This window comes from Coffea eugenioides, chromosome 2 (assembly GCF_003713205.1).
Source record: "Coffea eugenioides isolate CCC68of chromosome 2, Ceug_1.0, whole genome shotgun sequence".
Lineage (NCBI taxonomy): Eukaryota > Viridiplantae > Streptophyta > Magnoliopsida > Gentianales > Rubiaceae > Coffea > Coffea eugenioides.
Genome location: NC_040036.1, coordinates 79,118,515 through 79,142,233, shown reverse-complemented (window position 1 = coordinate 79,142,233; position 23,719 = coordinate 79,118,515). Strand labels below are relative to the sequence as shown.

The window sequence follows — 23,719 nt, the reverse complement described above, 5'->3', positions numbered from 1 at the left end:
TGTGGCGTAAACAAGAAGAAAAGAGGCTGTAAAAATTCAAAAAGCACGAGATAAAGGGGAATTTTGTTGGCATTGTATCTTCTATTATTTCTTGCTTGGTTTAAGGAAAACGTGGGGGATCAAAATTTTGTTTGTCCTAATTTCTTGTTTTGATAGCAGAATGAAACATTTTATGTTGGTGTAACTTCTACATCCGAAGAGTTAGCTTAAGCAAGTTTCATTCACCTACTGCCTTCAAGGCACAAAGCAAAAACCATGGGATATGCAGGATCTGAATTTAGTCTATGGAACTAATGTGGCTCAGAATCTTTTTCTATCTATAACTTGTGCTGTTTAAAATCTTACCCATGTGTGAGTACCCAATATATTTTATCCTGTTGGTTTAGTGGTGTTTGCTTATATTTCTCTGTCAAGCACCAGGGATCTTCTTTTGATTTGCATAATTGTTACATCCTCTTTCTTTTTCTTATCAAACATGATCTGTGGTAATTTTCCTTAAATTATCATTGTCAACTCATAAAATTGTAGCTTCAAATAAGATTTTATTTTGAATTATCCAGCAGTAGTTGGGGGCTTAGACACCTTAAGTGTGTATTTCCAAGTAATGATAAAAGCATCCTAGGTTCTATTGGTGGAATCTTTTCTTTATTATTGTTGATCTTTGGTTGAACTTGGAAGTTATTGCTTCAATTATCCAGCATTACTTTGAAGTCAGGGATTTAATATTTCGAGAGCTGGGATAATCTCTTACTCTCAGCTATAATTTTGCAGCTTTATTTTTGAATAACGTCATATATGTGATTGTACATGATGTATCTCTATAAAGGGTTATTTTCCATATTAAAGATATTTTTATTGGAAACTAAATAAATATCGTTTCTTTGGTTAGTGGAAACTCTGTTGCCCGATTCTTAGACTCTTTCTTCTTCTTTTGCCTTTCTTCCTTCCTCTGAGTTTTACTTTTTCTAGCCAAACTCCCTTAATTCTTTCCTCTCCTTCTCGATCATTTTTCTATGCATATGTGAGAAGGGAATAATCAAGTAGAAGAGTAGACCGCATGCCGCGCTTCTGCTGTCCTCTTCCACTCCCAATCTTTTCCTCCACCACGATCAATACTGAACTGCCACTGTACAAGCCCTTATCAGGAGTAAGAGTAAACCCTTATTAATAAACAATGATGCCAACAAAAAGAAATTGCAGGGTTAGTATAAAAAAGGAGGTTATCAAGAAGTCAATGGTTACAAAACTAAAACTAGTATTACTAGTGTTGGGCCTTGGTGGCTGCACATCAAAAAGTGAATGGACTGTTTGGTTGGAAGATTTGGAGAAGAGACAGGAGGAGAAGGAGAGGGAAGAGTGGAGAACAGGAGAGGAGGAAATTTCGGAATAAAAGAAAAATAGTTGCAGACAAAGGAGTTGATACTAGAGTTTATACTCACTTTCTCAGGAGTAGTTTTCTCTATATTCAGGATATGAACAAAATCAACAAATATCTTTAATCTAAAAAAAATCATAAACCGTATACGTACATACACCTTAGAATAGTACGTCTTGTGGTAAAGTATTTGAAAGTTAAATAAAACTACTTCACTATGGAATTTTGCCCATGAGATAATGTACCATTGACTCTCTAAATTTAGTGGATATATTACATTTGATTACTCCTGAGTTGGTCAGATTAACTAAAGATACATCCTCATGAAAGCAATCGATGAATGTGAGTGCATGTGTAAGTACTTTGACTGCTAGAAGCATTTTAGACCCTCTAGTGGCATTTTGAACTGTTAATAATGCTCCACCATTTTCATTTATCTTGGAGCTGTTTGTTACATGTTTCATGTCAGTTCTCGAGTTATTTTTCTGAGAGTTGCTTGAATTGTTTCAATCTCTCTAACTAAATCTCTATTTAGTATTTAATCTATTGAAAGTGATTTGTTTTAATCTATTTACAATTTTCATAGCATCTTAACTGTTTCTTCCAGAAAGATCAGGTTTTCCCTTTTTTATCATTGCATGGCATTCTCTTTAACATGCTTTTTAAGCAAATGCATTGTTGTTTACTGCAGTGCCACAATGGGCATACGCTCTGTTCCACCTGTAAAGTGAGGGTACATAATCGCTGTCCAACATGTAGGCAGGAGCTTGGTGACATAAGATGTTTAGCACTAGAGAAGGTGGCTGAATCACTTGAACTACCGTGCAAGTATTGCTCCCTTGGATGCCCTGAGATCTTCCCTTATTACAGTAAATTGAAACATGAGGCTGTGTGTAATTTTAGACCTTACAACTGTCCATATGCTGGTTCAGAGTGCTCAGTTCTTGGTGATATTCCTCACCTAGTTGCGCATCTGCGAGATGATCACAAGGTGGACATGCACTCTGGCTGCACTTTTAATCACCGTTATGTCAAATCTAATCCTCGAGAAGTAGAAAATGCTACATGGATGCTAACTGTAAGTGATTTCCTTTCTGTATTCTTTCCTTAAATATTGCTTCCAAACAAATTTGGACTTTATGGTGGATATTGAATATTTAGTTGTAACTTATGGGTTAAACCTTGGAGCCAGCTGTACTCTGATTTAGTTAAGTTCATGAGAATACTTTGTTATTATCATATGTAGGTCATCGTGTTATGCAGAACCTATTCATTTCAGACTTCCTTTCTCTGTTATGCTCATGTTTTTTCCGCTGCTCCTTTAGAAGAGCTCTTGTTTCTATGATTTCAGTGCTTAGTAGTTAATAACTGCCCAGTGTTTCCAAAGAATATCTGCCCCCACCACCTCTTCCCCTTTTCTTTAAAAAAGAAAGATAAGGCCTAAGGGAACCAAATGCTCATTATGTAGCAGTGACTTCAAAAGAATTTGGCCAAGGACTGCATTTTGCTTCCCTTTACTGGTGAGTGATGAGTATGCTCTATACTGTGTTCCTTTTCAGGTTTTTAATTGTTTCAGCCACTACTTCTGCCTGCATTTTGAAGCTTTTCAACTTGGCATGGCTCCTGTTTATATGGCGTTTCTTCGATTTATGGGAGATGAGATGCAAGCTCGGAACTTCAGCTACAGCTTGGAGGTTGGAGGCAATGGCCGGAAACTCACCTGGGAGGGCACTCCTAGAAGCATTAGAGACAGTCACAAGAAAGTCAGGGACAGCCATGATGGTCTGATTATACAGCGCAACATGGCTCTGTTCTTTTCTGGTGGAGACAGGAAAGAGCTCAAGCTACGTGTAACGGGGCGAATATGGAAGGAACAGCAGAATCCAGAAAACGGGGCATGCATACCTAATCTCTGTAGTTAAAATTACTCCCAGTACACTAATCTATCTGTACCTTTGCTGATTTTTTTTCTTTCTCACGTTATATGTGCCTTGAGATGTCCAAAATCATTGAATATGTGCATCAATTGGCCGGAGTTGATTAATAAACTCTCTCGCTTTCTTGGAATTGTTGCTTATATTTTTTACAATCAAATTTAAGATGAGAGTTGCTAAAGAACAAGCCTTGTTCCTTGTCAGGAATGATGGGAGTATTTCTATTTCTATTTCTGTTGTGTGTGTTTTACGCATGCATGCAAGAATGGGCATTTTCACGGAATCATGCTTTTTTCAATTGCACGGCTAAATTGTTTGAACTTTTATTTTTTCTTTTATTTGTTTTTCAAAGGTTATTGTTCAACAGTGATTTTTTTTTTTTTTTTTTTTTAAAAAAAAAATTTACCCCATAATTGGAAGTTAGATGCTGACAGACTTTTTCCAATATTATCTACCAATGGCAATTGCAGAGGAGGGTGCTTCGTGTAAATTGAGGAAAGAAGCGATGTGCAAGATTGTCATGTTCCAAATAATTGGATAAAATGCAAAATATTATTGAAAAAAATGAAGGAAAATTAATAAAAAAAAAAGAAACGATAGAATGCAAATGAATTCGCATTTTGTATTCAGTAAGTATGCCGCTTGATAAGGAATGAAAAACATTAATTTTATTATGGTTTCTAACCTGTCTTCCCTTCCCATCTTCCCCATCTTCCCCATCTTCCCTTCCCATTAGAAGATGGCCATGGATGGGGCAAAATCTTCATTTCGAGGATTTTAGTCGTCCAAATAATCATTGTCTAACTGATCAAGAAAATCCCATCCAGATGTGGTTTTCAATTTCCCAACATTTGGGAGCAGACCATGAATACAATTCCCTGTTAGAATCCCAGAATCAGTTCGACGTCCGTCGCCCGCACTAGTTAAAAAATACTAAAAAATAACAAAAAAAAGAAAAGAAATGGATGCAGTTAATTTAAGGTACAATTCTAATTCGTGGCGTCTTCAAACAATTTTTTTTTTAAAAAAAAAGGGAAAAAGAAAAAACGAAAAATACAGTCTCAAGCTATCTGCAAAATAATAATAATAATGATGATGAACCATTTGCACGGGGTTTTATTAGGAGTTTATGCACTTTTTCCCCCTATCGTCCAACAAGAATGTGAACTACTTAATACTTTCATCCATGGATCTTCTCAATCGCTCCACAACCTCGAGCAATCATCTACTCTCCCCACCACTACCAACTAGTGATAGTATTTTCTCTCCCAATTTTCCCTTCAAATCATGGAAGAAGAAGACCCGTTCATCAAGGCTCTCAATACCCAACTCCAAGAAATTCCCTCTTTCCCCAATATACTCACCCCTCTCTTCGCACTCAAGACTCAAACTTTGTGCTCGACTTCGCCGCCCCTCCAACCGCCAAAACTATCTGAGGAAAAAGCTCACTCAGCACAAACAGGTCAGTCCCAATTCTGATTCTCAGAACGCTGCTACTAGTCCTGATGCTGCTAATCCTCCTGGGAATATCATCAGAGGAACTGAATTGGAATCAAAATCAAAACTTTTGGGTGGGAACGTGTTCTGGGATAAGCTAGAGGATTGGGTTGAGCAGTATAAGAAGGATGTTGAGTTTTGGGGTATAGGGACTGGTCCTATTTTTACTATTTTTCAAGATTCTGAGGCTAAGGTTGAAAGGGTTGCTGTTAACGAGGATGAGATTTTCCGAAGAAGTGGGGTCGACCCTTTGTTGTATATGGAGGGAAATGTGAAGGATTTTACTGAATTAGTGAATGAGAGAGTTTCTCGTGCAAAATTTGTGGCTAGAGAATTGGAGAATGGCAAAGATGTGCTTCCCGGGAATAGTTCTGTGGTAAAGTTTGTTGCTTCAGAAGCAAAATCTGACCTTGTTAATATGATTCAGGGAGTTAGTCTAAGACCTGTTCTGCAAACGAAATTGCCCACGGTTGGAATCACAGTGGCATGTTGTGTCTTTGTAATCCTGGCTTTCAAGCGATTGTTTACAATCAAGGAAGGTAAGCTGGAGTACACGAGGTCTGAGAAAGAAATGATGAGGAGAAAATTAAAAGCTAGATTGGAGAAAGAGAAGACAAGGAAAGGCATGTTGGAAGTAATTCAGGATTCCACAGAGCCAGTAACTGCTTCTATTGAGCGGCCTCAGCTTGATAAGCAAGAACTAATGAACAGCATTTTGAAAGCGGGGGAATCAAATGACACTCCTGTCTCACCCAACTACGTGGTGGTTAGTGAGGATAACTTATCTGTGGATGTTGATCATAAAGTTCCGGAAACCAGAGCTCTGGCGAGGCAAGTGCGAGAAAGTGAAAAAGGGGATTCTTTACCTGATAATAGTGATGCAAAAGATCATCAGACTTTTAATGTATTGTCCAATGGAGAGGAAATAAATCAGAAGCATGGATTTGCCAATAGGTCTCAAGTGGAGCATCCTGATGGATATGAAGGAAAAGCAAGGGATGGTAGTGGAACTAGTGAGCATACATCTTTGTCTGAAGATTTGGAAGATGAGAGTGGGCCTAACACTGATGACGCTTCAACTGAAAATGCATGGACTCAATCCAGTCAACTCATAAGCAAGAAATTCCTAGATGGCAGTGACAGGCCTGTGATAGAAAAGGATGTCACTAACTTAGATTTGCATTCATTTGATGCAGTGCAAGACTCTGAACAATCCAAGACTTCCAACGATCATTTGAACAAAGCTAGTCATAGTTCTGTTGCAAGGAAGTTTAGGGTGATAAAATCTGTTAAAGAAGCAAGAGAATACCTCGCAAAAAAGCATGACGATATAGGGTCAACTTTTGAACATGAAGCAAGAACTGAGGAACGGGTTCACCCTTTTTTGACTGAGTTAGACCAGAAGGAAAGAGATGTAGATACAAGCCAGAGGTCAGATGGAAGTGAAAGACCACCCCACACTTCCACTTTGACCAAGATCCATGATTCTATCTGTACACCTGAGATATCTTCTTCAAGAAGAACAGAATATCTTCCAACCATCGGTAGACATCCCAAGATTGTGGAAGGAGGTCAACAACTAAAGGATGATCTTGGAACCATGAGACTTTCAGAAACTGAATCATCTGCAGCAAAGTTACCTAAAGAGACGGAAACAGACATTGTCATGAGCCAGGAAGAGCAAGATGACAGCAAACCTTTTCCTCTTTCTGATTCCATTGAATCTTTAGATTTTTCAGTTACTTGTGTAGACTCAATCTTTGGAGGAAACCAGAAAACTCCAGCCAAGGAGCATAGTAGCAAGGATGTTAAAGAACCAAAAGGAGAGGTTAATCTTCAGTTGCCTGGAAATCCATCTGGTGAAGAAAGCAAAGGCAGAAATTGGAAGCTGGCTTCATCAGTGAATAAGGAGAACTGGCTAGAGGAGAACTTCCATGAAATTGAACCCATTGTTAAAAAGATTGGAGTTGGCTTTAGAGACAACTATATGATGGCAAAGGCCAGGACAAATGATGATGTGAACTTAAAGGCAGACATGGGTCAACTTATGCCTGGTGAAGATGGCAATGAACTTGAATGGATGAAAAATGAAAGGCTGAGAGAAATCGTGTTTAAAGTTCGTGAAAATGAAATGGCTGGAAGAGATCCATTTCATCTAATGGATGATGAAGATAAAATTGCATTCTATAGTGGTCTTGAGAAGAAAGTTGAGCAAGAGAATGCTAAGTTAGCGAATCTGCATGAATGGGTCCACTCAAATATTGAGAACCTTGATTATGGACGAGGTAATAAATTCTTTGTCAGTTTTTCTGTTCAGTTCTTAGCTCTTAGATACGGAGCTAAGAATCTGAAGTAAAGCACTCATAACTTTGAGAAAGTATTGAGGTGGCCTATTACATTACTTCTGTCTATTGCTTAAATAAGTTAGACTCCAACTGTTTTCCTGGCAACATTAGCCGACCTCTCTCTCTCTAATTGGGGGTGTAGGGGTTTTGTCGGAATGAGGGTTGGGCAATGTTTGAATTTTTTATGAATTTGGAGTTGCAGTTTCATCGGAGTAGCGTGCTAACGTTTTTTCCTAGATTTTATAAGCATGAAAAATGTACCTGAGAATAAGTCCTCCCTAGAGCTTCTTTCGGTGTTTTTTTTTTTGTCGAAACGTGTTAGTTTTATAAATCATCACAAAAGCTATACAGTAATTGGACAAGGGTACAAAGGGACAACTGTCCTATATTTCTTTCGGTAAAGCTATACAGTAATTCTTTCGGTGTTCATCTTGTTTTTCTTTGCCCTATATTTCTCTTATGTTGGAATTAGTGTTATTTTTAAAACTTATGAACAAGCTTCAATGGATCTGCCACTGCTCTGAGTTTGTAGTATCTGTCTGAGATTCTATGGAAGTTTTCGTCTGTTTTTGACTGGTTTTTCATGTTTGTGCATTTTTTTCCCTTCAAAATAATTGCACAACAAAAGATCTGATATTTTTATCCTTTTTTATAGATGGCATTAGCCTGTATGATCCACCAGAGAAAATTATACCTCGGTGGAGAGGGCCCCCTGTGGAAAAAATTCCTGAGTTTTTGAAAAATTCCTCAGCTCAACGGAAAGAACTTGTTCCTGACAATGTTAGGAAGTCAAATATCACAAAGCAAAATGAGGAAGACTCTCTTCAGCTATCAAAAGAATCTTCATCAGGTGAAGCCTCGGCATTGTGTAATGAATATACAAAGCCTCAAAAAAAGACTCCCAAAACTCCCAGGACAGTTGTCGAAGGGAGTGATGGCTCTGTTAGAGCTGGCAAAAAATCAGGCAAAGAGTACTGGCAACACACGAGGAAATGGTCTCAGGGGTTTCTAGAGTCTTACAATGCAGAAACAGATCCAGAAGTCAAAGCCATTATGAGGGATATGGGGAAGGACTTGGACCGATGGATTACTGAGAAAGAAATAAAGGAAGCAGCTGATTTGATGGATAAATTGCCTGAAAGGGGTCAAGAGTTAATTAAAGAAAAACTCAATAAGGTTAAAAGAGAAATGGAAGTATTTGGTCCACAGGCTGTTGTGAGCAAGTATCGTGAATATGCTGATGAAAAGGAAGAGGATTACTTGTGGTGGCTGGATCTACCCTATGTACTGGTAAATTGTGCAATAAATCTCTTCTACGTGATAAAAGTGTTGGTGGTCTTATGTTTAAATGTCAACTGTGGTGAATTTTTTAAATATAATTTTTTTGTTTTCTGAATAATGTGGTTTTCCCTATGTGGTTTGTAGTGTATCGAACTATACACAGAGCAAGAGGGGGAGCAGAAAATAGGATTATATTCGTTAGAGATGGCTGCTGATCTTGAATTGGATCCTAAGCAGTATCATGTGATTGCTTTTGAAGATGCTGGCGATTGCAAAAATATGTGCTACATTATTCAGGCACATATGGAAATGCTTGGAAACGGGAATGCCTTCGTTGTTGCACGACCGCCTAAGGTAAATGGTGCCTGCGTGTATTTATATCACTATGCTTTTGCAAATTTTATGTTAAAATTACTTGCAATATATTGTACTTCGATTGGCTGTAAGTGAGAAAATCAAGGTGACTCAAGGAGGCTACTCAAGGATATTTCTAAACAACGGTAGCTATTATTTCTGAACCGGGAGAGGTTGTTTAGTTCAGGGGAGCAATCAGTTGTCTCTTCCTGAAGTAATTGAAGAATCTGATTCAGGGTTTACCTTGGATAGAGAGGATGGTGAAAGTAAATACATCTAGGCAGTGCATGTTGCCTGATTAGTTTGGTGAACTAAAGCAAAGCTATTGGGCTTCAGCAATGCTTGAATGATTATACTCGAGTAATAGTACTTAAATTGTTAGAGAAAATCAAGGTTTAATGGACGTTCTTACTCTGCTGAATCTCATATATTTTCTGTACTGCTACTGGACGACTTTGTTCTGTGACTGTGTAAAGATTTTCAGTAACGATAAATCTCGAAAGTTATCGTTGTTATTCAAATAGGCAACCCTCTCATTCCCGCCCTGACTGTTGCTAACTGTGTGCAGGATGCTTTTCGGGAAGCCAAATCCAATGGATTTGGTGTATCTGTCATCAGAAAAGGGGAGGTGCAGCTCAATGTGGATCAATCACTGGAAGAAGTAGAAGAATTAATTGCCGAAATTGGAAGTAAGATATATCATGATAAGATCATGCAGGAACGCTCTGTGGATATCAACGGCCTAATGAAAGGGGTATTTGGTGTGAAGAAACGTGTCAGAAGGTAAACTTGGTCTCCTGCAGGCCTGTACAAAAGTGCAGCATGCTTCTTTTTGGCTCTACAGCAAATTTAAATATGTTGTGGATGAGTACGACCATTTTTGTGTTTGTTTTTTTCCCACCTCCTTTTACCGGTTTGTATGTTATAATCTCGCTCTTGTTGTGAACCAGGAAGAGGTCGAGGAGGAAGCTGAAAAAACCTACCAGCTCCTTGTAACTCTTGATCCCACAAAGTTGGATGGTTTCCACTTTTTCCAGTTCAGAGGGAGGGAGTTTTGAGTTACGGATTGGACCCTTGGCATGTGCATGTTCTACTTTCTGAAGCTGAATTTGGAAAGTCAATTTGCGGCTGGTCAAGCTCGAAGTTTTTCTTGGCCATTGGTTATTACAGTGCTGATGTTAGACGTTTGAACTGAATTGGATGTAGAAATTGTATCTTGAAGCCTCCCTCATTCAGCCACCTCTTACAGCTGCAATGTGATGAAAAAAGAAGGAAATAAGCATTGCACTCCTTCAAATTCCTTTCATGTTTGTTTACTTTTCGCAATTGGCTACAAGAGGATGGGATGGGATGGGAGGATTTATTATCATACCATACCAATCCTTGCTTAAACTCCATGTTAGGAATGCATTAACAATTCTTGGAAATTTTTTTTGTAGATACAAAACCCAGTAGCTGCTGCTCCTAAAATTTACAAATTGCAATACTACCTCTCTCCTTCGCTAGTTAGGTACACCTCACACCGAAAGTGCAGAGTTTTCTTTCCCTTTTGGCGGTGCACTTTCTAATTGGATGCATTTACAGCACAAACACCATAACAAATGTTACCTTACCTACTAGGCTTGGCTTGGCCTAGCCATTACTCAATCTTACTAGTACTACGTTAAATAAAGAAAATAAAATAAAATAAAAAAAGAAAGCCAGCATCATCAGCAGTGGAAACCCAAGACAGAACCGCGGGTGACCTCAATCACCACTCCACACCTCACCCCGGTGTCCACCCTGTGGGTGAACACCTTCAGCACCCGCACCCTCCCTTCCAGCTTCATCCTCGTCTCTATCTCCATGGTGGGGCCTGCCACCATGGGCCCCACCGACCCCCCACCACCAGCGGCGGCGGCGGCAGCTTGGTTGTCACCAACTCTTGCTGCCACAGCAGGCGGCAAAGGGTAAGACTGAACGTTGAACTTAGCAGACATGTGCTGGGCCCGGCCGCCCTGGATCTTGCCGGCGGGAATGAACACCAGGCCGACGGGCTGCCCGGAATAGACCAGCTGCAGGGAGCTGTCGTAATGGGTGAACTCGTCCCGGTTGGGGTTGGTGACGGTCACGTACTGGAAGAAGGTGAAGTTGACGGTGCCGTTGGAAGCGGAGAAAGTGGGGAACTGGACAGCGTCCACGGCTATCTTGGGAGCTTTGGGCTTAAGAAGCAAGAAGTAAGCGACAACAGCCCCGGCGGCGAGGATGAGAAGGAAAACTGTGGCCACTATACAAGAAGCTAAATTAGTACGGCCTTTGCTGCTGGACTTAGATCTAGGAGCATAAGGGTCGTGCATCATGGTGGTCGAGGCTTGGGAGTACGTGTTCCTCTCTCTCCCTCTCTTGATGACTGTTCAGTATGTTTTCGAGCGAGAAAAAGCTCTTAAGAGAATATAGGAAGGATTTGGTGAGAAAGAAAAAACTAAAAAAGGGCTGGGTGGATGGGAGAAAAAGGGGAGAGAGAGAGAGAGGAGGGGGGGGGGGGGGGAAGGAGAGAACTGGAGAAGGGGGATAATCTCAGTCTAGTAAGCTTTAAATCTACTGCCGCTGAGATGAGATACCGCTGTACAATCTCTTGCTTTGTATTTTGTCTGACGTCAAAGATTGTTGTGTTCATCATGTTACCTGTTGGGTGGGAGTGGGAGGATTAGGATATTTCAGGAATGCTGACTGTGCTCTCTCTTTATTGTAGGACTAAGCTTGCTGTCTAAGGGTTCTGGTTGCATCGAGCGCGTTTATTTATGGGTGAGGAACACCGGTTTCTTGGCACGCTTTTTTGGTTTTGGAGTTGTTGTCGGAAGCTTAAGCTAATCATAGGAATTTGAGTCAGAGATACGTTTGGGATAATTGTGTTTGAAGTGAATTGGGTACCAAGTCACGGATTTAAGGAAGAGAGCGTTAAACAAGGAAGCGGACTAAATCAAACGCCTAACAGGTCAGGTATGGTTGTGAAGTCCCATACCCTCGTCCTCCCCATGCAAACTCCATTCGCATAAGAATTAAGACACCAATCAAACATCAAATCAAACTCCTCCCTATGCAAATCATATCAATGAGGGGGGAAAAAAAAAACTGATGCTCAAGTTTAAGATCATAAATCACAGAATATAAAGGGAGGTGTCCTAAAAATTCTGCATTAACTCTTTCAAGAAACTAGAGCCTGTCTACACCCACTAAGGGTCATCTCCAGTTTAACTGATGAAAGATTTGGAATTTAAAAAGAATTTAAAGCAAATTTTCACTTGAAATTGAGCCACGAGAACCCACTACCAACGTACCACTATTTACCGTTATTGTTATTCATATATGCACATACCCTCACATATGTGCCGACTTCTTCAATGCACCACAGACCTACACGATTTCATTGAGGCAGCGATCCATAATAGCGGACACACACTCAAGGAAGCCGGCTTCACTCGAACCTGGCAGCACGGAATCCATAGCTTCCTGAACTATCTCCTCAATCATCGACGCCTCGTTCAGTCTCTTTCTGCACATCATGTTACCGATGACAAATGGAGTTAGCCCCCTCTCGGCGCCTTTCTTCAGAAGCATGGTGGATATGCGTAGTATCCTCGCACATTTAACAGGTATATCCCACCCATAGAACTTCAGCAAGGCAATATCTTCTTCAGCATCCAGTGATTTAATGTAGTTAATGGTATCAGGACTGAAAGGTTTACGAGCTTGTGGCCAGTACAGCCAATCAAATGTGCAATCTTCAAACTGCAAGACAATTGCAACCGTATCAAAACGTAAGCTACAATTAATTATTTTAACTACCTATATAACTCTTTCTTTCTATGCAAAACTTTTAAGTACCCATCATGCAACAATCAATAATCACCCATAAGCCCACGAGGTTGACAGACAGATCTGACAAATCAAAAACCAGTAAGGTCATAGTAAAATGAGTGAAGGGTAAGCTGATGCATCAGGCAGTAAGTAATACAAGCTACTTAACATTGGTATAAAAGCCATGACCACAAGGCTTCTAACAACATAATCCGTGTGTGAATCTAAAGGGAAAAAGCTAGACGAGGATCCTAAACTCACCTCAGAAATATCAACTGATTCTGTTTAATCTTAAAAAAGAAATTCCATCTATTAAAAATGAATTTGACAAAGCCCTTAGTGTCTTCGTTCTTGGAGGCATATTCTTCATCAGATAAAGATTTGAGAGTTACAACATATTTTTGGCTAATTTCAATATCAACTTATTCGGTTTCTATCTTATATTCGTATCTCAAAGCCAATACATTGAGCCTCAGAAACATCCTTAACAGATAAATAAATGATCAAAAGGGAGTTTATATCTTAAGAAAACAAACCAATATCAATGACACGAGTACTCTATTCGAGCTCTAAGAATTACAGTATTAGGCACACAAAAGAACAGGATGGTCAGTCTTAAGCCAAAAATCCATGGTTAGAGCAATGCATATAACACAAAATAAAAGCAGGTATTCTATGTTAGGGTTTGACCATGCAACATATAATCAGAATCAAGGGGACCTAAAGGATTGTGCAGTTAAGGATTAAATAACCAAGACCATCCACAAAGGAGAAAAAGAACACTTACACTTTCAGGCAAGCAGTAACCATGATCAATTGGAATCAGTGCGGTCTTGCCATCATCACCTTTGTTGACCAAAATGTTTCCACTATGCCTGTCAGCATTAGCCAATCTCACGTCCAACACTGCAATTTTATGTACCTCTTCCACTGGGAAATCACTAGGACCCCAATCCTCACAACTTCCATTATTTTCCGTGAACAACTGCAAGGACCCAATCTTCATATTTACTCCACCCGGATGATTAAACTTCTTATGCAGACACCTAACCATACAAGTAAGTGGCACCCCAGAAAAACCCTTATCCTCACCTGAAAACGAGCGCCGACCACTCTTTGGATGATCCAAAATATAGGCAGCGCATTCCCTCAACGCACCTTCTCCTACTCTCGTTCCTTTCTTAAGTCCTTCACCATCAACAGAGAGGGGCAGATCTCGGGGGTTATTCACAGCCATAGGCTCCTCATCAGTTGGCTTAAAAACTGCCAGATGCTTACTTTGTGATGAATCCAACATAAAATATGCTCCTCCTGTGCCCTCAGAGGACCTCACCGGATCACTCCCCGCCTCTAACCCATCAATGGCGGAATTTATCAGTTCCTTGAGAGCCAAAGGTAATTCAATCTTTGGGTTAACAATTACAGGCTCCAAGATAATCTCCCTATCTGGAGGCTTCCTAGGAACAAAAGGACTTTGATCTGTTACCTTCCCAGAACCAACTTCTCTGTTCACATCATACTCTCTCACTTCGTTCAATTTAGGTGCAACTATGGACAACTCAAAGTTTTTCTCAACAGGCCTGGCCCTAATTTTAGCAGATTTTCGCACAAACAAATGAATGACAGCATCATTATGCTTGCAAATATCGTTAATGAGCTTCTGATCCTCAAGCCTCTCACCATTGCACAAGACCTCTTGATCCTCAATGTCATTTATACCATTCTTAGTCTTGGAAATCTGATGTTTGACATAAGCAACATCACGGTTCCTCTCAACATGAAAGGTGAACTCTTTCCCACAGGCAGTCCTCACGTGAATAGATTGAAGATCAGAAAGTCGGAGAACCAAGTGCAGAACATTCCCATCGCTCACTCCATAATCCTTAACTAGAGAATTGCTCCTGGCCAATTCTCGGCCTCCACACACCAATTTCTGATTTTTCACCACAAAGCCTTTGCAAGTCTGAATCCGCAACTTCACGGATTCAATAGAATCGGATGCCAGGACCCTCATTGGGACCACGGACCCAGACATAGCAAGGTATATCCAAACGGACTCCCGGCTATCCATTAGAGGTGATAATAGTGGTGAAAGTACCACAGATCCCTCACTTCGGATTGGACTAATTACAACAACACCCGCTGACGACATTTTTCTATATTCAAATTCCTCAAACCCTAAATTGCCAAAAATCAAATTAACCTATGGCAAAGGAATTTTAAAAAAATCCACCAAAAGTCACCACCTTTTTGCACCCATGTCTTTTCTATGCAAGGCTCCTGTACAATATATTCAAACTGTACAGAAACTTTACACGAAAAAAAAAGGAACCACCCAAAAACGTTATTGATTCATGACGATCCAATATTAACAACAAGAAGAACAATCTAGAAGTACCCTAAAAAATACAGAGCTGAATAAAATTAGGGTTTCCAAGGCCGAATTAAATGGAAATCGTCGCAGATTGAGCACAAAGGAGCCGGATTCTTACCAAAATGAGCAAGAACCGAGGAAGGGGTAGTGATCCACGAGGCAATATAGGGGTGACGAAGAGGATGAAAACCGGCTAGGAGCTGTACGAAATTCCTCCCTTTTTTTTTTGGCTAATATTTCATTTTCTCTTCTTCTGCTTAGAAACGAGAAGGGAGAGAGAAAGTTCGGGGATTGGTCGTCGGCTGTTGGATTGGGGAAGAAGAAATGAACGCGTTTTGGCCGTCGGGTTTATATAGTCGTTGAATAGCTGCTTTGACGGGGAAATTTTTTGCCGTTAGCCATAAGTTTTGGGACCGTTTATGGTATAGTAGTACTTTTTATCATTTTCCATTTTTTCGGCGGAGGAGTTTGCTAAGGAGTCCCTGGACACTTTGTTAAAATAGTTTCATCTCATGTGTTAAATTATTTTTTTTAACAAAATCGAAACTAATTTAGGAAAGTATGAAAATGTTGGAAAGACAATAAATGTGAGCGTATATACTTATATCGTAAATTGGGTATATAATTTAATTGTCTCGAGAGGCCTTCGTCAAACATATTCTATGGCTGGGGCAAATTATATTTGTGTTAATTTCATTTTGGCCCTTGAGAGTAGAGTGAGTCAGCATCTACAAGTGTTACAGTCAGACGAAAGCAAATGCAATCGATACAGATAAGCAAAGCCTGTCCAGTTGGGCCCAATTCACAATTATGCTTTATTTTTAACATTGATGGATAGGTGACTTTCACATAAATTTGTAATTAAATATATGCTATTGAATCATAGCCTCATCATCGACGCGTTATATAATTGATGAGGAATACGAATGGTGATAAAAAATTTCAATCTATTGGGAATGTACATGCTTTTTAAAAAAATTTTAGCTGCACCGTCAACATATTTTCCTATTTTCAATCACCTTTTTATCTCACTTTTTTTAAAAAAAATTCAAATAATCTAAAAAGACATTTTCAATCACCTTTTTTTCTATAAAGGACATTTTGAATGATTCTTCCTAAAAATTATACTAAACAAGTGCTTCTATTTAGGGACTTTGAAGATTAGACTTCATAGTTTATACCTGAGAGCTTTCAATTGGTACGCAAACGATTTGTAAAAACTCTTGTAAGCAATCTATGGTCCCAAAAATATAATCAACCTATGATGATAATTGCAATCGAACCCATTCAGACGAAATCGAAAAGTTGGGGGTTTCCCATCTTTTTCTTGACCGGACGACAATAGTTAATTACTCTTGTTAACTCCGTTAATGTGTAGTCAAGTCCTTGCCCCTTTTCTAGTTGTATACGAATAATGTCGTCAGATTCTTGCTCCTAGTCCGAAATGTTGAAAGCCAATTTTTATCTTGTTATCTAGCTTTCAAGACAAAAAAAAAAAAAAAGGGGGCCATCTACTGCATGTGGATCGCTATCCTTGAAACCTACTAATAGTTAATGTTAATTTCGTCCGAGTGAAAGAGATCGTGGCCGTGTGCTAGGCAAAGTTATCGCGTTAGCTTGTACCGGAAAGGGGGAAAAAATTAGCGTGTTAGCCGGGCCTTCGCTTTCTTTTTCGTCCCACGTTACTTTTCTTCCATTTCTTTCCCAACCAAAGTGGTGAAGGAGATGGAAGGAACCTGCAGGTAGAGCAGTGGGCTGGTTAAGCTAACCTGTCTTGCAATTGTTTCGGTACCAAATCACTCCATCACCCTTTTCTTCTTCTGACAATTTCATGCTGTTAAACGCCGGTCCCAAGTTTTTCAGTTAGTTTTTATCTTCTTGAGAGCTCATTCCTTTTCAAGCCCAAATGTGTTCCAAAGAGCAAAGGAAATGGGAAATGCGCGAAGATTTGGAATAGAAATATATGGAAACCGAAGCAAGCAATCCGCCTGCAGAACATTCACATTCCACAACCAGGACATTTGTTTGAATTCATTTCATCAATACTCCCCCAAAAGTCTCGAGGCAACAAACATATTTTCTCCAGCAAGAATCACTTGCGGAAGAAATCATGATGCACTTTTTTACAGGGATGTTCACAATACGCTTTCAAGTGCCTCGACTCAAATCTCGACCTCTGAAATGGTGTATTAACTGGCAACAACCAAAAGCATCCGCAACTAATGAATGTGCTAATTGTTCGCAAGGTTTTCAAAATCGAGGTCCTACCTAGGACCGTTTTTTGGTTGGCAGGATTGGATCGTAGAATCGGTAGATCTTACAAAAAAATGTAATATATTGTCATACTTATAATTTTTAAGTTTGCAATACATAAATATAGTAACAAATAATGTAATTCATGTGCAATTAATATAATTATATTATTAATTAAGGTTCGAATCGTGTTATATAAAGTATTTGGGGAAATTTAAAAATATATAGAAATTTGGGACTACTTATAATGTATTCAAAATGTATTTTGATTAAACTAAACAACTTGTTCTTTCTTGTTGTAAATCCAATTTCAATTATGGAACAATATACATAGAAAAATTGACTTTATATTTGTACAAATCATCTTATTAATAAAATAGTTAAACACATACATTTGGTTAACTATGATTTATTGATTGATTATTACATCATTTTTTATATAATAGGATAATTAAATATTACATAAATAATAAAATGTTTCAAATATATTTTAATTGATTAAAAAATCGATATACAATAAGCAAATAATTAAAGAAATTTTGAGAATAGAATTTTGTGCTACAAAACATGTATCTTGGGTTCAAATTTATAACCTACCACTCATCCACTTAGAATTAGCAAAAGTATTAATTCATTTCTATAGACTCTAAACCATATTAATTTATTATAATAACGACACCAACACTAGCTCCATGTGATAGCCCATAGCAAAGACCATCCATCCACTTTAGTGAAACATACGAGTCAAATTTAAAGATTCATCAAATTTTGTAGGTTTGGAATTGGGTAAGTTATTTACATGGATTTAAAAGCCCTTTGAACATAGTTTACAACGCAACAAATGACACTTAATTTCGAGTTTTCTACATACAGATATAGTCAAAATACTAAAAATTGTTACTTAATTTTTTGAAAATAACAGGATCGTAGATCACGATCTTGTTAATCTTATTAATTTAAGGCTAATTTTTTATCCTACTAACGATTTGGATCGTTAGCCTTGATCCAAATCGTAGGATGGTATGATCCGAATTGCTATCCTAACAACTAAATGATTGTTCGTCCTCTAGAACATGTCTTCCGAGACATTACAAGTATTCAATTGGTGTGTTGGGATACAGCATTGAAAACACAAAGCAAGTCACCCATTGGCCAATTTTACAACTAAATAAAAAGCAGAAAACAGTCTGGTTCCAAATCTCTGGCACTCTTGACTGTACATCTCTTGTTATGTATTTGAGCTATCTGAATAGGAACAAATCTCCTGGTTGAGGTGTCCTGAGCTTGGTCCTTGGCCAGTTGCATCCGACTGTATTGTGCAGGGTCTTGACTTGCCATCCCCTATTTGTTGTTATCGAAACAGCTAAAACATAAATGAGACTCTCGTGATTAGCTAGACAGTGAAGGTGGAGTTGAAAGGTTTTATTGGTGTTGTAAAGAGAGTACAGGTTACAATATTGCAACCCTTTTGACATTACAATTGTCAGAAATCCTTCAAGCATACTACAAAATAATAAATTATATTAACAGTATATCAAAAATAGGAAGGCAGCCAACCTGTGTTGGATGTCACAGGGTTAAGCACTAAAACTGGACCTCTCGCTCGAGTTTATGCTACAGATTAAAAGTTAGGTTTGTGTGACATGGTAACCGCTATCTTTTCATCAGACGCCAAGGCTTTTGGAAACCCAGGTTGCAAAGGATTGTACCAGTCTATTTGACAATGCACCTGCTGAATACCGATCACATAGCAATAGCACAACCCTGACAACAGATCCAAGCAACAATACTTCCAAGCAAAGCTCCAGCAACCACCTGGGATGGAGTGTGCCCAAGAAGCTCCTTGAGCTTTCTCTGACTAATAGGATGACCCTGGAATAAGTCTTGAATAATCACATTCAGAACCTGGATTCCAGCATGACCCCAATTTTAGCTCATACGACATAGATTAGCCGAAACTTGAATTGAAGTTTCGCAAGAATATTAACTTTTATAAATAAAAAATATATTAGCTTTAACATGTGAGTCCTAATTGCAAAAAAATTTTGCCTGCTGAATTACCACGAAATGACTGAAAACAGATTTTCAATGGCAGACTGCCTAGGACAAAAGCCACATCAATTACAATGCCCAACATGTGATGCCAAAAGCCAGACTTATGTCATATCAAATGAAAATGGTATGTTCCCGTATGCTCATGTCACTTAAAAACATAAAACACTCCATACGCAGAAGTATGCCAGATCATAAGCTTGCAATTTTTTATTTGTATGCATATACATCATCAAAGACCTGATGAATTTGGATTCCTCTTTAAGTACGTTCCAGAGAGCATTTGGAATTATAAATACCAGATCTTCAGTTGGTACAAGCTCCTAAAACACCTTTTTATGCGACTATCTATTGGTATTCTCTTCAGAAGCTACTTTGTGCAGAGATGTTCAGAATGACTGAGCACCATGTTTCGACATCCTACGATGATATCAACTTCAGGTATTACAATTTTAGGCACACTCTTCATTATTAGGATATTCACAAAACCACTAAGTTGATTTCCTGTCTTAATTTCTTTTAAGGGGCAGCACAGACTCTGGAGATTCATTTTAATCCTTTGATAACAATAAGGCTGGATGAACAGCGTCGTTTTAACTATCTAAAAAACATTACCACCATCTAATGCTGCATATTGTCATCTTGTTGATCCCCCTGATTGAATTAGGCATTTAGCTTTTATTACTGAATCATTCAAACGGATGATGTGATTTGCTACCACTGCCTTGTCAGTTTGTTACAGTTGCAAAGAAGTGGCCAGCAATATTTGCCAGACTAACAAAGCATTAGAGACAACATAACAGAAAATTTCACTTTTTGATTGAAAATTTGGCTTGTTGATGGTGTTAATAAATGTATTGTAATACAAAACATAAGCAAACGCACAATAAATTAACAATACTCTTCCCATTAATGCCGACTGGAAAACCCAACTGGTTCTATAGCATTATTCTTAGATCCCAACTGGTTCCAAACTGATCCACCATAAACTAGTTCCTCATGCAAATAAAGCACCTTGTATTCCTGGAGGACCAGTTCCATGCATCTTAGACTGGAAATCTGAAATCTCTTTATATGATCTACTCAGGTCAACAAATAATCATTGCACATGATTCAGAAGGGCCTCTCATCAACCCCAGCAATTCTACCGCATATGCCTACACTGTGTCACAGTGTATTTGAGCATTTCAAATTTGTTTTAAGCCTAAGTTTTGTCAAATTAAGCAACAAGAATGTACCGCTGCCCAAAAGCTAATGCATTGAGAAATATAGCATAAGGAAAGCACAGTGCAAGAGAGATGTGAGAAATCTGAGCCTCAAAGTAATTACCGATTAACCTCCAATTTGTATGATGACTTGATATCCTCAAAGTGTTTCAAGAAGGTAAAGTGAGTGAATTTCAAAAAAGAAGAAAACTAACCATACAAAAGCAGCTCAGTTCAGCCTAAACCAGTCAAATAGTTAAAGTAGACCTCTTGCATTTATCCTATGCAACAGCAGTTTTAGAATAGTATTGACCAGATCTTTTTGTGATGTATATACTAGAAAACACGAAGTTCCTTCGGTTCCGCAACATATTCCTAAAACACCATACAGGCTCACAATTAAGGCAACAAAATTTCAACTTCTACAATAGTTACTGTCACTTGCATCTCAAAGGGTTCAAAAATTACCTCCTCATACACAGTAGTTTCTCCACATTTGTAAAGCTAGAGTGTGAACTCGAATCATCATAAAGTTAGCCTGGAAGATAGCTAAATTATAAAGCGGCACTGAAACCATATAGAGTGGTTATGGAGCATAGGCTAGGGTGGTATTGTAGGTCTTAAATTGTGTGGGAAAGTATGAAAACCATAGCTAATAGCCTGAGCTGACCCGTAGTTGCATTTCACAGGGTACACGTGAGTAGCTATTTCAAGCTCTATTAATGTCATTAAAATGGCTTAGCACTTTGCTCAACAAACCTAAGTTCTACATGTATAACTGATATACGAGTAACCAATTCGTTCCCCATAATAAAGGCGCAAGCTTTTCGCATAAACCAAAGAATGGTTGTTCATAAAATTAGGAGGAAAGCATATTGAGCTAAAAAACGGTACGGGATAGAAACCAAAAAGTTTACCTCTGCTTGCATCCCAGCATGTCTTCTGACACCAATTGCATCATACATGACTATCAAACTAAACCACAAACAGACCGGAAATAACGAATCTGCAACTCCATGACAGATAGCCACTGAAGTAGTCAATGCAGTGCACAATGCGGAATGAGATGATGGCATTCCTCCAGAAGCAAACATTATCCTCAAATCCCATTTCCTCTCCACCCAAAAGTTCAAGAAAACTTTAATAGACTGCGCTATTGCCCAAGCAAAAAGTCCCGAAACAAAAGTCGGGTTCGCAGCTAACGTAGCCACGAAGGGACTTATTTTAACCTTTGCTGTTGACGTCACACTCAACAGAGCTATCCCAATGGCTCCATTTTGCGAAAATTTTCCCTCAAATTCACACGGCAAAGCCTCAAGGCTGCTACAACCCTGAAAGCTGGATGCCCATTTGATCTTTGAGGCTTTTAATGCGATATCTTTTATTTTCTTGATGATTGGAAGGAAAGCTGAAAAGGGTCTCTTTCTTAATGGCGACCTATAGATTCCCCAGTTTGAATTCGGGTTTCGAGGATTATTTGTGTCTGTCAGAACTGAGCGGCTTTTCAATTTATTGGAATGCTGGAAATTGAAACCCGAGAAGGAATGGAGGGACTCTAGAGACTTGAGGTTTGACTTGGATAGATGGAAGGCGAAGGCGTCGAATCGGGAGTTTATTAGAAGCGAGTCCATCATCAAAACACAGGGCTGCTAGTCAGAATTCAATCTGCATTTAAACAGAGGCAGCAGATGAGAAAAGATGGATGCAAAGTTGGAGAAGCTTGAAGAATTGAACACGGATTGGGGAGCTAAAAAGGTACCATTCACAGGATTGGGCAAGAGTGGCATAGGGATGTAGTCTTCTAGTTATTTGATCCTCTAATTTATGTGTATCAATCAAAGATGCCTTCTGGGACCATGGGATATGCTTCATGAGGAGGAGTTCATCTTTCATACAAGTATCGGAGATGAAGAATGTGGTTCTCCATGTTTGCACTTTGCACTAATGTTAAATCCATTACTTTAAAAAGAAAATCATAAAAAATCGAAATAAAAAAATGTTATACACTACCATGTTCATTGTTTTAATTTCCTTCCTTTTCAAATATCAATAGCCAATTGTATCATGTGATTTCAATTTTCAAGACTTTATATGACTCCTAAATTGTTACTCCTATTGCATTGAGATGATTAATGACTGTAATAATTGAAAATAATTATTAATTACGTACTCAAACATTGAAGCATAATTCATGATTTAACGTATTAATACCATTGATCTCAACCACTCAAAATCTTTTTCCTTCTTATTTTCTAATTTTGAAAGTGTGATTACGAATCCCTTATTAGATGCTAAGCCAATTGGAACGTGAATCACTCATCACTGTCACCAAGGTTAAATATGACATTTATTGGATGATCGTTGTAATTAAATAAAAGCTTTTTGTGGAATTAACAAATAGTTGAAGAAATTTATGATAATTGAATGTTACACAAAAAAAAAAAAATTTTTTTTTTCTCAAATTTGTATTGCCGTGAGATTGGGCAACTACAAATAAATCAAAATCAAATGACTAGGCAAAAGTTAACTAGCATGGCAAGCAAAGCAGCCCAAGGCTCCAAGCTGCCTGGACGTGCCTTTCAGAAAGCTCAAATTTGAATAATGTGTCTTTCAAAGGCTACATTACATCCAATGTCCTCGAACTATTTTCAAAATATTCTTTATAGTCTTCAAACTTTCAAAAATTTTCTATAGGGTCCTTAAACTGTGTCAGAGAAATCAATTTTATCCTCCGCCAATTGGGTGCTTTCATTCTACTAAATCTATCAGGAAAATAAAAAATTGTGTTGAAAACTTATGTCATGATAAATTGATTCACACTCAAGTCAGTGTGCAAAAAACTCAGATACTACACTGGTTCAATACTTAGAGAACAATAATATATATCTTAAGGGTTATTATTATTTTACCCCCTTAAAAACTATATATGTATCACTACTATATATTTATCTTCTAATTTTATTTTTTAGTCACTGCACCCCCATAGGTAATCCAGCTCAGCATGTTATTATATTTGTACAAAAATACCCTTTTATTTTATAGTATTACTACATTAATATTATTACTTTATCCTTTTAAATTATAGCGATACAATCATTTTACGACCTAACATTATTTTCTAGGCATTTTACCCCATTTTTAACCTACCTTGTATATTCAAAATTTTTTTAATGTACTTATTATTTTTATGTATAATTAAAAATAAAATAGTT

General features: G+C 38.3%; 5 protein-coding genes across 10 annotated transcripts; 2 read left to right on the top strand and 3 right to left on the bottom strand.

Moving 5' to 3' along the window:
- The first annotated feature begins 2,029 nt into the window (after positions 1-2,029).
- On the top strand, positions 2,030-3,452 carry LOC113761964 (E3 ubiquitin-protein ligase SINAT3-like). The gene is made up of 2 exons (XM_027305174.1): positions 2,030-2,453; positions 2,935-3,452. The coding sequence occupies exons 1-2, from the start codon at positions 2,031-2,033 to the stop codon at positions 3,295-3,297; spliced, it is 786 nt and encodes a 261-aa protein (XP_027160975.1). The 5' UTR covers position 2,030; the 3' UTR covers positions 3,298-3,452.
- Positions 3,453-4,433: 981 nt separating this feature from the next.
- LOC113761601 lies at positions 4,434-10,092 on the top strand. Its single transcript, XM_027304670.1, has 5 exons — positions 4,434-7,091; positions 7,807-8,441; positions 8,577-8,786; positions 9,355-9,569; positions 9,737-10,092. Exons 1-5 carry the CDS (start codon positions 4,439-4,441, stop codon positions 9,780-9,782), a joined length of 3,759 nt encoding a protein of 1,252 aa, XP_027160471.1. The 5' UTR covers positions 4,434-4,438; the 3' UTR covers positions 9,783-10,092.
- On the bottom strand, positions 10,044-11,289 carry LOC113761602. Its single transcript, XM_027304671.1, has one exon. It carries the CDS (start codon positions 11,123-11,125, stop codon positions 10,496-10,498), a length of 630 nt encoding a protein of 209 aa, XP_027160472.1. The 5' UTR covers positions 11,126-11,289; the 3' UTR covers positions 10,044-10,495.
- Positions 11,290-11,843: 554 nt separating this feature from the next.
- LOC113754607 (phosphatidylinositol 4-kinase gamma 4-like) lies at positions 11,844-15,321 on the bottom strand. Its single transcript, XM_027299004.1, has 2 exons — positions 13,411-15,321; positions 11,844-12,554 (listed from the first exon to the last, which is right to left on the bottom strand). The coding sequence occupies exons 1-2, from the start codon at positions 14,773-14,775 to the stop codon at positions 12,180-12,182; spliced, it is 1,740 nt and encodes a 579-aa protein (XP_027154805.1). The 5' UTR covers positions 14,776-15,321; the 3' UTR covers positions 11,844-12,179.
- A 2,970-nt stretch (positions 15,322-18,291) lies between these two features.
- On the bottom strand, positions 18,292-22,415 carry LOC113762772. 6 transcript variants are annotated; one of them, XR_003467260.1, is made up of 3 exons: positions 21,425-22,410; positions 18,808-19,155; positions 18,292-18,613 (listed from the first exon to the last, which is right to left on the bottom strand). XR_003467260.1 is itself a non-coding variant. In XM_027306364.1 (3 exons), exons 1-2 carry the CDS (start codon positions 22,139-22,141, stop codon positions 20,980-20,982), a joined length of 783 nt encoding a protein of 260 aa, XP_027162165.1. In that variant the 5' UTR covers positions 22,142-22,415; the 3' UTR covers positions 20,746-20,882; positions 20,976-20,979. The 6 variants fall into 6 exon arrangements, 4 of the variants coding, with proteins under 4 accessions (XP_027162163.1, XP_027162164.1, XP_027162166.1 ...); XR_003467261.1 differs by having other exon boundaries at positions 18,292-18,591; XM_027306364.1 differs by lacking the exons at positions 18,292-18,613; positions 18,808-19,155 and adding exons at positions 20,746-20,882; positions 20,976-21,045 and having other exon boundaries at positions 21,425-22,415.
- Between the last annotated feature and the right edge of the window lie 1,304 nt (positions 22,416-23,719).

Excerpts from the sequence above, each read along its gene's own strand:
- LOC113761964 (XM_027305174.1), top strand. The coding sequence starts at position 2,031 with ATGCTTTTTAAGCAAATGCATTGTTGTTTACTGCAGTGCCACAATGGG. Across the intron at positions 2,454-2,934 it reads ATGCTACATGGATGCTAACT|GTTTTTAATTGTTTCAGCCA; the intron begins GTAAGTGATTTC and ends GTTCCTTTTCAG.
- LOC113761601 (XM_027304670.1), top strand. The coding sequence starts at position 4,439 with ATGCACTTTTTCCCCCTATCGTCCAACAAGAATGTGAACTACTTAATA. Across the intron at positions 8,442-8,576 it reads TGGATCTACCCTATGTACTG|TGTATCGAACTATACACAGA; the intron begins GTAAATTGTGCA and ends TGTGGTTTGTAG. Across the intron at positions 9,570-9,736 it reads GTGAAGAAACGTGTCAGAAG|GAAGAGGTCGAGGAGGAAGC; the intron begins GTAAACTTGGTC and ends GTTGTGAACCAG.
- LOC113761602 (XM_027304671.1), bottom strand. The coding sequence starts at position 11,125 with ATGATGCACGACCCTTATGCTCCTAGATCTAAGTCCAGCAGCAAAGGC.
- LOC113754607 (XM_027299004.1), bottom strand. The coding sequence starts at position 14,775 with ATGTCGTCAGCGGGTGTTGTTGTAATTAGTCCAATCCGAAGTGAGGGA. Across the intron at positions 12,555-13,410 it reads GTTACTGCTTGCCTGAAAGT|TTTGAAGATTGCACATTTGA; the intron begins GTAAGTGTTCTT and ends ATTGTCTTGCAG.
- LOC113762772 (XM_027306362.1), bottom strand. The coding sequence starts at position 22,141 with ATGATGGACTCGCTTCTAATAAACTCCCGATTCGACGCCTTCGCCTTC. Across the intron at positions 19,156-21,424 it reads ATGCTGGGATGCAAGCAGAG|GTTCTGAATGTGATTATTCA; the intron begins GTAAACTTTTTG and ends GCTGGAATCCAG.